The 13228-nt window shown below is 38.2% G+C and overlaps 1 protein-coding gene across 1 annotated transcript; it reads right to left on the reverse strand.

Annotated features, from left to right (window-relative positions):
- Positions 1 to 257: 257 nt before the first annotated feature.
- LOC147474905 (uncharacterized) lies at positions 258 to 773 on the reverse strand. The gene has a single exon (XM_086585227.1). It carries the CDS (start codon positions 771 to 773, stop codon positions 258 to 260), a length of 516 nt encoding a protein of 171 aa, XP_086441353.1.
- Between the last annotated feature and the right edge of the window lie 12455 nt (positions 774 to 13228).

Raw genomic sequence — 13228 nt, forward strand, 5'->3', positions numbered from 1 at the left:
TGTACTTTAACTCTTACCTCTCTCATTATCGCTTCCACCAGCTGCTGTTCACTACTCGCTTTGTGTTAAAAAATCCTTGAGTTTCTTTCACTCCAAACCCAATATATGAATCCTGTAAAAATAAGTTTTAGTGCATCTTGCTTTCCCCCCTTCCCATTACTTCTATTCATAACCCAATTCAATTCTTCCTGCCATGTTTGCTCTCTAATCTTGTTATAGCCTGCTCTCATAAGCAATTCCTCCCATACTAGTTTAGCCTATCTGCATAAGAAGAAGAGATGCTCTTCTGTTTCCACTCCAGTGTTACACAACACACAAGAATCAGCCTCGACTACATCCCATTCTTTTAACCTCTGCAATGTCTTTAATCCATTCTTCAGTACTAACCAACTTATAAATGAGTACCTTGGTATTCGATTACTGAACCACACTAACCCCGACCAATTTACTCTTTGTTTCTTGTGTCTGAGTCCCTCATACGTGTCTTTCATGGTATAATTTCTTTCTACTATCGCAGCCCATATTATCTCATCATTCCCCTTATGCAACTTGACCTCCCTTTCGATGTCTTGCACTAGTTCTGTACACCGCCTCCTGAACCTTAGTGGAATCTGCCACTGCCCATCTTCTATTAGACATGCAACCTTACTATTCCTGTGGTAATTTAAGTATCGAAATTCATTAGGAAACTTATCTTTCAATATGCCCTGAGGATGCCATGGATCACTCCATAGCCTTGTTTCTTTCCCATCTCCAATCAAATGTAGCGCCATCCCTTTAGCTCTCGGCCTTTCCTTTAAGATGTTTCACCAACTCCATGAACAGTCATTTGGAATTTTAATATCCCATATATTCCTCCCTTTGATCTTATTTTTGTGTATCCAACTCACCCAAAGTGTATTCTTCTTGCTTATTACATTCCAGAGATGCCGTAAGTTTGCTGCATGATTTGTAGTTCCCAAACATCTTATCCCAAGTCCTCCCTCACTATATGGTAAACATGAGTCCTTCCAACTGATCAAAGCATGAGATGTGTCCCCATCAGTCCCTGTCCATAGAAAATTTCTACATAATCTATTGATTTCATCAATTACCCTTTGAGGCAAGACAAAAGATGACAACCAATAAACACTTAAGTTATTGAGCACTGCTTTCAACAATTGCAATCTCCCTGCATAAGACAAGAATTTACTCCTCCATCCTTGAATTCTCTTTGTTACCTTTGTGATAAGTGGCATACAATCTATAAAGGTAAGTCTCATGGTGATGAGTGGCATTCCCAAGTACTTCATTGGCAGCAACCCTTTAGAGAATTGTAAAATACTTGGCTTTTCTGTATATTAGCTTCTAATCCTGAGCATCTTTTGAACTCCTCAAGTGTAGCCTTTAGTGTATTTGCTGTTCCCAAATCTCCATGCATGAATGCTATCAAGTCATCTGCAAAGGATAAATGCATTATCATTGGATCATGACATCTATAATGAAGTTTGTAATCTCCCTTCACCACACTTTGCATCATTAGTTTTGAGAACAACTCAATGACCATGACAAATACATACGGTGACATTGGATCCCCTTGCCTTATTCCTCTCTTACCCAAAAAATATCCATAAGACGCTCCATTAATCATAATAGAGAAGTACGGTGTCTGAATACATGCCATAACCCATCTAATGAATCTCGTTGGGAATCCAAACCTTGTCAATGCAAACTCCACTGTTTCCCATCTCACTGAATCATATGCCTTTTTCAGATCTATCTTTGCTGCCATTCTCGGAGGTTCCTTATCCCTATGATAATTATGCAATAACTCATGAGACAATAAGATGTTATCTTGTACCACTGGTGTCTCACTCTCTCGTTCTTTGTCTTCCAACCCATCTCCCTTTTTCAGCCAAATCTTTTGTTGCCCTTTGTTCACCTTTTCTACCTTCGGGCACTTTGAATCATTGTGTCCAAACACTTTGCAGTGTTTGCATATTGGTGGTTTCCAATTGTATTCTATTAGAATGCTCATCGCTTTAACTTCATCTATCACCAGTGGTACTTCTGATTGGAACTTGCAATCCACATCGACTTCAACATAGATTCTTGCATAAGTGGTTCTGGTCATCTCCTCCGTTGGTTTATCAGGAAACATCGGTATTCCTATTGCGCTTGCAACCTGACTAAACCCCCTTGAATCCCACATCTCCAATGGGAAGTTTTTCATAATAATCCATATCGGAATCGTCTTTAGTTCCTTCGTTTCTGCCTCTACGAATAGTTTCCATGGCCTTACGATGAACAACTGACTTGCAATATGGAAGCTTCCTATGTCCAGAACTGTTTCTTGATCATTTTCTGATTCAAATTCAAACGTGAACATTGAATCTCCATAAGTTTTCATTGTAAACTTATGCTTCAGATGCCATGAATGAGTCACCACATCTTTCACAAACATAAACCCTGGTTTCTTCCCAACGAAACTGCCCACCACCAGTTTATCGTACTTCTTAATAACATGCTCAAACTGGCTTGACTTTACGTGAACTACTGGCTTCCCATCAACAAATGTTGGTTTAATGTACGTTAGGTTATTCTTCCTTACCGCCTTACGTCCAAGTATTTAAGCCCAAGAAGACTGTTTCTCTCCAGATCCACTTTTTTCGGGATTAGGGTTTTCCTTCTCCACGACTCTGTTTTCTTCCTTCTCTTGTGTTTTCGATTCCTCATACACCACTAGTGCTTTGTTGTGTCCTGAACTAACATGGGCCTCTTCATTTGGTTCTCCTTGAAGCAGATCCGTGTGAATCTTCATCATTCTCTTACTTAACATTTTCTCCAGCGACCCTTCTCCAAATCTGTTTAACACCAGTGCTTCCATCTCTTCTACCTCACTTTCACTAGTACTAGGAGTACTAGGACTACCCTTCAGTTCTCTCGATTTCACTATTTCCATGTTATTTTTCTAATTTCTAAATTTTTTTTCCTAAAAAGACTGTTTTACCCCTAAACACCAAATCACCCCTTATTTGCCATCATTAATGCTAAAACCTCACAATTTTTCCTTTTTCAGTGCCTTGCGAACTTCAAAAGCCGATCCGCGCTTCGTTACTAGTTCGATCCTGACCCGTGAGGTACCAAAACGATCAGCATTGAAAATGCTACACAACGATATAGGGTAAACTCACATTCAATGGTAGATGAAAAACAAACAAATGAAAGAACAGAAAAAAAAACTGTAGGGAAATATACAAACAAAATAAGGAAAAATTTTAATTAATTTTTTTGGGTTTTGAATAAATTTGAACTGAAAAATTTAAAAGCTAGGTCGTTTTAAGTCAGATTCCCAAGACTTAGAAGTTTTTGAAAACTTAAGTTAATCGCAATCAGATGGTTAGATTACTCTCTTCTGCTGTGCTCGGTGCGCAAGTGGCTGGCACATGAAAACCTTGAAAACTAAATTTTCATTATGAGGTTGAAGACCGGGAAAAGTTTGTGTTTGACAGTTTGAGCACCAGCTTTCTCTCATAGCTCGTCTCTTATGTGTGTATGAACTCTTACCCAAACCAGGAATGGTTTTTGGTATATGTGTCAATATCTTTAGAGCATCTTTAGCAGTGATATCAACCTAGCATCATGTTTTTTCAACTTCAGGAGAACTATATGTTGATGAAAACACCAAAAAAACACCAAACCAAACACCAAATCGACCAATATTTGGTTCCAGGTTTGGTGCTGTATCAAATCACTCACGCGGTTTTGCCAAAACCGCACGGTTTTCCAACACTGCGTGGGCTTGGGCTGCTAAATGGGCTTCTATGGAGCGGTTTTGGCAAAACCGCGTGGGCTTGGGCTTCAATGGGTGCGGTTTTGCCAAAACCGCGTACGTTTTTTCTGAAAATTAGAACTGTGGTGCATAGAACTTGAAAAATTATGACTTGTGCATAGAAGTTAAGAAATTAACAATTGTGCAATTGAAGAAATTAAGAATTGTAATTCAAAATCGAAAAAATTAAAGAAATTAAAAACCTATGATTATGATATAATCATATAATATCCTAAATAATTCAAAACCTATCATATTACATCAAATTTATTTAGCTCTCTTCTTACCCCCCTTACCACTCGATCCCTCTCCTCTCTCTATTTGGACATTCCGAAGCTTCTCCTCTAAGTTCCTAATCTGAGAATGATGATCTTCTCTGTCTGCAAGGAGGTTAACTACTTCAGCCTGAAGTTCCTCATATCCTTGATGTTGCTGCCTGTACACTTGCTGCATATCCTCATACGCTTTCCGAGTCTCGTCATATGCACGCTGGGATTGCTGATATGTCTGAGAATATGCCTCATCTCTTTCTTGGCTATAATGATACAGGGCAGTCCTCATCCTATCAAACATAAGAACCTAGTTCTAATATCTTTCTAGAACCTCAGCCTAAATATCCAAGAAAATACAGTGTGAGTACATATTATATATATAATGAAGAAGATAAATAAAACAATTAAACTCACCATGGTATACTAATCAATATGCGGCTCTAACTCAGAGAAACAATCATGAGGCACCTCAGGAATGGAAACATAAGTAGGCTCCCCATCGGTCCCACCGCGCAAACATCCGAGGATTACCGGCGCATTACGTGAGTCGGCCGATATGCATTCAGAGGTTGTGGGTTGTAAACAGGCTGTGGTAGATGAGGAATACGTAGCTCACGTCTCATCCCTTCCAGGCCCACAAACTCGAAGTTGCTAGCCCGACCAATAGGAGGCAACAACGGACCTATGGAGACACGGTTCCACCATCTATAATACTGATCAGCAGTCTGCTCAACAACAAAAGAAGATGCATCTGGCCAAGGACCACCACTAACATGAACTTCATGAACTTGAATTCTATCCCACGACTTTGCATCACTAACATCTGGCATGGGAGCACATGGAACTCCATAACGTCTAGTCATCTACCTCCAACATCTGTCGCCACAGTACCAAACCTGACAGTCACGTGTGGCAAAAACAACTCTGTGACGTGACAACACACAAGCATGCTGTACAACTGGATCATCAAAGGCAGTAGACAAATGCCAAGGTCTCCACTCAATAGATGACAATGATCTAATATCAATCTGAGCACGAGCCATACAGATATTATTCCTAATCTGCCCTCTGTTACGAGTCAAGTGAGGCCCTGACCAACTAGCAAATCTAGGGCGAGTATCAGCAATCATGTCTATGTTAGGACAAAGACATCGAAAGTACTCATAAAACAAAATCTCTAAAAGTCCCGTGAATCCTGCAATCTGAGGACTTCTACTTCTGAATGTCTGTGAAGCTTTATCTAATGCCGATATCAATGTGGCATATACTGAGCTACCTAGGTCATAATCTCTCATAGTATGCAAATCAGATACATAAGCATAATATCCCAGTCGTATCGTAGAATGACCATTGGGAAACAAAACATGCCCAATAAAAAACATCAAAAAAGCCCTAACATACTGATCAGCACCCTCACTACCGGATAGAACAGTCAAAGCTAACTCTGCTCATGTATCAGGATGCAAGAGGGGTTCCACATATGTAGTCTTAATATGAGATAGCTTAATCCCAGAAGAATCATAAGCATCCGCACCCAAACAAGGAAAACTCATAAGCATACTATCCATATTCTCATAATTTGTATGAAAAGGTATCGGTTGGCCTATACCAATACTCAACCCAGAAATCATAGTGAAGTCTAGTGGTGTGAACCCTAACTCCGCAAAAGGAAAATGAAATGTATGAGTTCTACTCCACCATCTTTCTACTAAAGCTATGACCACTGCCCAATCAGCCTTCTCATAATCCACATCAATCAAAATACCCAAAGGTGTATACAAAATATTATCTCTAATATGTACAAACTCATCCAAACTCCTAATAACCTTCCACCACTCTCTAACACCAAGTAAAGCCGATCTAACTCGGTAGTCAACAACATGCTGATATTATAAAAAAAAAATAATGCGTATAAGATAAATAATTAATTGGTCCAACTCAACTAATTAATATTCAAAATATTTAATCAAAACTAATTAATTACCTGAGTATTAGCCACTACACTCGACACGTGTTTTGTATCACGTGTAGAAGACACAACTTCCATATCAAGTGCTTTTCCAGGTGCAAATTGCCAATCGAAGTCGTTCATCTGATACTCCAGTACATAGGGATGTCTATCAATTGGCGCGACATCCTCGGGTTTTTCTCCCCCACCGTATTCTACTTCCTCAGGTTCTTCTCCCTTATCGCCAATGTCGTCTGTGTACTGCCAATCATCACCGTCGAAAGGTTCAAAAGGATCAATATCAAATTTTAAGAGTTTAGGTAGCTTTTTGTTTTTTTTAAACTAAGGAGAGGGTTTTATAATTGTGAGAAGAGGTGAAAGTGACTGAACCTCGCGGCTTTAAAGCTGTTTATATAAAAGTAGCACGCGGTGTTCAGAACACCGTGCGGTTTTGCCAAAACCGCGTGGGCTTGGGCCTGTCAGTTGGGCTTTAGTGGCGCAGTTTTGCCAAAACTGCGTAGTTGCTTGGTGTTTTTTTGATGTTGCTCCTAAAGTTGCTTGGTGTTTTTTTGGTTTGGTGTTTTTTTGGTTGCTCTACTAAAGATGCTCTTAGTTGCAGTTTTCTAGGAAATACTTGCACACGATCATTGAAACTGATCCATCTAGTCATGCTAGGTGGATGGTTTTTGTTTGTAACAGAAGACATTTTTGAAATTTTTTGCAAGTTTTTAGAAAGAGAGAGATTGAGAAGGGGAAAGATTTAGAAGGGAAAAGATTTTTAGAAAATTTGTACAATTTTGAGTCTTTTAACGTCAGATTATTGAGACAAAATAGGGAAGTAGAGGCAAAAAATAGAATTAAACAAAGAATAGTATCAGTTTGGGTTTCTCTATTTGTTTAACTCTCATTTGGAGACGCCTCGTTTTTTTTATAGATGGTTTTCTCAAGCAAAAAATATCTCTAACCATATATAGGTTTTGACAAGAAGATAAAATTATATGTGAATCCGGTATCATTTTGGTTACTCCGGGGCGTATAATTTTCATTTTTATATCCTCTAGTTTTGAAAACTATGAAGATATGTTTTTAAGATACTCGTACTCAAAAGCTATGATTCTAAATGCTAATTTTTGAAAAACAAACCATAACAGGTAATCTCAGGTAACTTTCACGTCGGTTTTAGGGCGAACCCAATCTAGACAGACAGAGCTTCAGCTACGTGAGTTGGGGGATTTAATGTGCAAGACATGAAATGTCCTGACATGTGCGAATAGCGCGGTGATATAGGAGACTCTTAGTAAGCAAAACTGATTTCAAACCACCCTTAGATTACATTGTTCTAGGGGTTGGTTTATGTAGAATCCATTGCCCGTTTTGTTTTTTTTTGGAAAATCACATAACTATTGATGTATCGAGAATCTATCAATAATAGAATAGAGAAAACAACAGTTTTAAAAAAGAAATGTAAAAGAAAGAAAAGAAAAATTGTATACTCGCTCCATAGGTTCACACTTACTCAAACGACGAGTAAAAAATATTTTACAAAGAATATGCGAGATATACGTGGACTAAGGTTCCGACACTTACAACCACACACTCCAAATGGAGGGTCTGGTTACTTTATTGATGTATTCCTTTTAAAGTAAAAGATGGAATGGAATGGGGAAGGAATACATCATGGAAAAGAGGATTAATCCTCATAGATAAGATGATCATGAAAGAAGTTTTTGCGCTCCAACTTTGTTCACGTCACTTGTTGCTTCAAAGGTTGGGTTTAGAATAGCTTGTCTTGGGAACACACCTTTCTGGGTTTTGTCTTGGGCTAACAAGTTCAGAGATTGTTGCATGGAGGTTATAATTTGGGTTTGTTGTTGCATGACAGATAACACTATCTCGGTGGGCTTATCTGTTTGGACACTAGTTGATGGTGTAACTGGAACTAGGTCTCTTTTGTTGTTAATAGGTGGGTTTTGGTTGTTCTGGTTAAATTGGGATGGAACCAATGTTCTGTTCTTATTGTTATATGTACCTTATCCTTGTCTAAATGTATTTGGTGGTTTGTTGAAACCTGGAGGTGGTTGGGTTTGTAGAATATTAGTCCATGCGAAGTTTGGATGTTGTCTCCATGGTGCATTTGATACATTGAAAGCACATACTTCTTTTGGTTAAAGTGATGATAGGTTTATGATCAAGGGACATGTGACATCCATATGATTTAAACTTAGACAGAAATTGCATGGTGAGGTATTTATGTTTATGAAAAGATAAGAGGTTTGGCCTTTTTGTTTGGTTGTGAGGGCATCTATCTTTCTTGTGATGGTTTCGATTAAAGTTTTGATTTTAGGATCGGATTTCACCTCAAAAATACCACTAGCCTTAGATGTACTGGGTTGGGCTATTCTGGAATTGTTTATATCGCCCAAATGGGTACTCTTTTCAGCTTGGCTTTCAAGAAAGGTTAAAGTTTTGGTTATACCTCTATCTAAAAAATTACCATTACTCATGATGTTGAGGGTTACTTTGTGTTCTTGGAGAAGACCTTTGAAGAAACATTGGACAAGATTAGATTTTTCTAGTTTATGGTGAGGACATGAATGGAGGTCAGAGAATCTATCCCATGCTTCGGAAAATGTCTTACTCGGACTCTGTTTGGACAACTGTATCTTACTTCTTATCTCTTCTATTTTGTTCGACGGAAAGTACTTCTTCATGAAGGAGAACACAACCTTTTTCCGTGTATCAAAAGAATCGGAATCTGAGAAAGAAGCTATGCGTGACTCTTACCAGCTAGAGTGAAAGGAAACACTCGTAGCTTCACCTGATTGTCGGTGATGCCCAGATGGTGGAAAGTATTACATACTTCATGTATCCAGCATAGATGTTCATACAGTAACTCGTGTTCAAACCAGTGAAAGATGGGTGGAAGATTGAACATGTTTGGTGAAATGCGAAAATCGCTCGTAAGCGGTGTGAGTTCTATACAAGATGGAGGTCCATCTTGCAAAGGTTTGTAGAAGTTGGAGGGAGGCACTTCATCTTGCACTACTTCGTCGACTATCTTAGTAGGTGGAGGACGAGAAATTGGAGATTGTCTAGGACGACGTGCTATCCTACGTGAGTAAGTTTTATTCTTACTAATACTTGTAGTGCCTGAACGCAGTATCATGCACTTTTAACAAGACAACAAAACTATCCTAACATGCACAAACTATGGAGTGTATGCTCAAGCAACCGAAATTCGTTTTTGCAAGTTTGGAATTTTGAAAATCTTTGCTGGGTCTATAATTTACTATGCCCTACTCAAGGATGGATCTACTACATGGCTCAGAAGAGTAGGCAATCACTTCACCAAGTGGTGTGCTACCAAGAATCTCACTCACAATAAATCTGGGGGAGGGAAGTAAGGAAGGTAGTTGGTCCACCGGAATCTAGTGACTGATTACTCTAAATTCTCGTGGCTATATTTTTGTCCTTTTCTGGAGAAGCGTGACTACTTTAGGCTCTAGTTGATTGATTTTAATTTATTTGTTTGGTATAGGGCTTCAAGAATCAAGCAATGTCCGATTTATCTACATTGGGGAATGACTTCCCAATGGTTGTTATGTGGCTCGGGTTTAGCCTTATGCGTGAATGTAAATTGCAGTGCGGAAATTAAAATTCAAACAATCACGTAAGTATGCTTGAACATACAAGGTATCCTCTTATATAAGCTTCTAGGAGGTTTATAGTTTACCTCTCAAGCCGTGCTTACACGCTGCTTGAGGAGAAGGCATCGTTGGTTGGCGTGTGATATGAGAATCAAGCCCAACTGTTCGAGCGTTCTCTGTTTTAGGTTACAAAAAAAGGTCCACTTAAAAATCCCACAATCTGGGTTTTTGATAATTAAACAACTTTCCCTTCAAGGGTCCAAAACATAAAAGTAAACTAACACTATGACTAATCTAATAAATTAGCTAGGTTAGATAGATTATCTAGATTAACTAGAGTTAAACATAATTAGAGTGTTGATTACCAAGTTAATCTAAAGTGTGCGAGCGTATGATTCACGACTCGCCTCGCACACTTGAACTTCCCAAGGCAATGAAAACTCTAACTCTTGGTAAGTTTCAAAACTTCAAGCAAGTTTCAACTCATGTTCATCCACATAATCAACCAAAACTCATTTTTTTCTTTTTCTTTTCATTTATGTATTTTTTTTCTTTATCTCTATCTATTACAACAAAATCCACTGATTTATACTACTCTATTACAAAATCCGGATTCTTAGTTGCAACCACGAATAAAAAAATCTTCGAACTGTGAAAAAAACGAGACACCACTATGCTAAGGTGGCTGAGCGGTCACGCGCCACCACTAATGCTGACGTTCAAGCGGTTAGTCGCCAGGTCGGTTCTGGCCAACTTGCTCTGTCCTCCAGCTGCAGCTTCAGCTCCTCTCCAGCGATTAAATGTTGATCCTAGATTTAGAATAAAACAGATTAGTAGTGAAAAATAATGAAAAATAACAACGAAAATGAAAAAAAAAAAAAGAAATGAAATGGTGAGAGTGATGCTTCCCTCTTTAGATGCTCAACCAAAGCTCCATGCTCTTCCAATAATGAAAAATAACAACGAAAATGAAAAAAAAAAAAGAAATGAAATGGTGAGAGTGATGCTTCCCTCCTTAGATTCTCAACCAAAGCTCCATGCTCTTCCAATCCATGACGGCAGTGCCATTTAAAGTAGATCTAGTATTGAGTTAGTATTTCAAAGTTGTATTGAGAGAGGTTCACCATAAATTGTTTGGAGCTTGAATGATTTAGGAGTTTTAGAAAGAAGGAAGGTAGGTTTCTTTTAGTACTTGTTTAGTTAACTCTAGTTGTATGAAGAACATTAGAAAGACTTATTGAATGAAGGATTGAAAGCACAAACATTGAAAGGGAGAAATACTTGAAGAAATGAAGAACAACTTTAAGGAAATAACTTGATTGAAATGAAGAACAAAGAAAGAAATAACTTGATTGAATTGAAGAACAAAAAGTAAAGAACTTGAATGTAAATGACTTGAAAAATAAAATCCTACACTACTCCTACATGACACTAGAATAAGTCTAGGTGCATTCTCTCATCCTACTTTTGAGTTCTTATACCTATACTTTTACAAAAGACTGATTTTTCCTCTCCCTCTACAATCAAGACACCTCACCAAGTTTGCTTTATGCTTTTCCTTTATGCTTTTTTCCTTTTAATTTTTGATTTCTTCTTGATCAAACTAGGTTTTAGAGAAAGCCTTCTTTTGTGTCAAGGACTTCTGTCTCTAGCCTTTTGAGTTAAGGACTTAACTTTCAGCTCTCTGGGTTAGAGTCCTTGACCTTTGACCTTTGATCTTTGACTTTGACTTTGAGTTTTTCATAGCAGCTTTGAGTCTTCATAATAAGCGTAAATAAGGCTCTTTTTGATGCTAAGATTCAACTTTTATGATAAGTGGTATGAATTGCTCTGTAACATGAAAAATGCAATAAATGCTATGAGTTATCTTTTCATTATGCGTAAGAAAGACTGTAATGTAGTAATGTAAGGGTAATAAAACGCACATTTGGGAGCTAATCATTAGCTTATCGTTCTAGTAAGTACCCCAAAGGTGTCGCTGAAAATGTTCTCATTAAAGTTCAGGATTTTTTACTACCCAGCCGACTTTGTTATTCTTGACATAGAAGTTTCTCATGATTCTATTCCCATCATCTTAGGGCGTCCTTTCTTGGCAACCACTAATGCCCAAATCAATTGTCAGGAGGGATTGATGAATCTTTCCTTTGGGAAACTTTCAGTGGAGGTTAACATTTTTTGACTCAAGCAGGGACAACTAGGTTTGCCTGTAAAAGGAGAAGTGAAGGCTGTTGAGAGTTTCGTATCTCACATTAATGCAACTAACGCTTTCATCCCCACACTAGTAGATATCTTATGGAAGAAGACAAAGATCACAATTTCGACTTCCTAGACATAGATGAAATTGAAGAAGATTTCCTTCGATTCTTTTGCAACTCTTCTATGCCACCTCCCGAGTCACGTCCTCTTGACTCTCATTCATCCCTTGATGCCATGACGGAAGAAGAAATTTTAAACCACTATCCCACTGATTCTTCTGACCCACCTATTGAGGAATGTCTTGCATATCTCAAGGCCTTTGATAATATAGAACTGAGAACACTAGCTGAGCACGATTTACCCACCTCACATAATCCAACCAATCATTCACCGTCCATCACGAATGATCCCCGCCCTCCACTATTTCAAAGGAACCTCGTACTTACACTTGACCTTCTTGCTTCTCATGTGGTTCAATTCATGCCTTCCTAAATCCATCTGGTGAGGAAGTAATACCCAAGAAAAAGCCACCTGACACCTTAATTTTCAGATATGTGATAATACCAACCCACGCCACCAATGAGTTTTATGCTAAACCCATGTTCTCATTCTTTCCACCCATTCATTCTAACACTTATCCACATTCCAAGTATTTTCCACAACAATTCCTTTTCTCACGATCATTCACTTGGAGACCCTTTTGTTGGAGGACAAAGAAGAAACTGCATGCTCGATTAAGTTCTAGGCCCATCAGACTTCAATCTCATTCCGCTAAGCCATGTCATAGAAAGTCTTGGTGCTTGATTCTATTTGGGGGTGCATGTTGTGATAGTTGACTTTTTCGGTTGTTGAAATATGGTAAACGGCATGTACATATATATTAGATAAAGTCTCGAGTATATGACTATAAAAGACTCATTTTTTGGTGTACTCCATTCCAATCTTATATTATGTGAGTGCACCATTAAGGTAACCGGACCCTCCTTTTGGAGCGAGTGGTTGTGAGTGCCGGATCCTTAGTTCACATTTCATGTAACTCACGCATTCATCTCTTGCACTTTTTCTCATTGTTTGAGTAGTGTTTCGCTATGGAGTGAGTTTCATTTTTATTTCTTCCTCGTAATTTTGTTTTTCCAAAAATCGAACATATAAAAATTAAAAAAATTAAAAACATAAACATATGTTAGTAAGTCTAGGGATTCTGACTTTAAAAGACCCAAGTTTTTGTACAATACCACATTTCTGGAGTATAGGCAACAAAATTTTATAAACTTAAAAAGAGTTTTCAAATTTTGTTTGGGGGTGGCGTGTTTTTGTATTTTATTTCAAAACTTTTTGCCACCCTTTGCCTGTC

The sequence above is a fragment of the Coptis chinensis genome, chromosome 9 (assembly GCF_015680905.1).
Source record: "Coptis chinensis isolate HL-2020 chromosome 9, ASM1568090v1, whole genome shotgun sequence".
In the NCBI taxonomy this organism is placed as follows: domain Eukaryota; kingdom Viridiplantae; phylum Streptophyta; class Magnoliopsida; order Ranunculales; family Ranunculaceae; genus Coptis; species Coptis chinensis.

Excerpts from the sequence above, each read along its gene's own strand:
- LOC147474905 (XM_086585227.1), bottom strand. The coding sequence starts at position 773 with ATGGCGCTACATTTGATTGGAGATGGGAAAGAAACAAGGCTATGGAGT.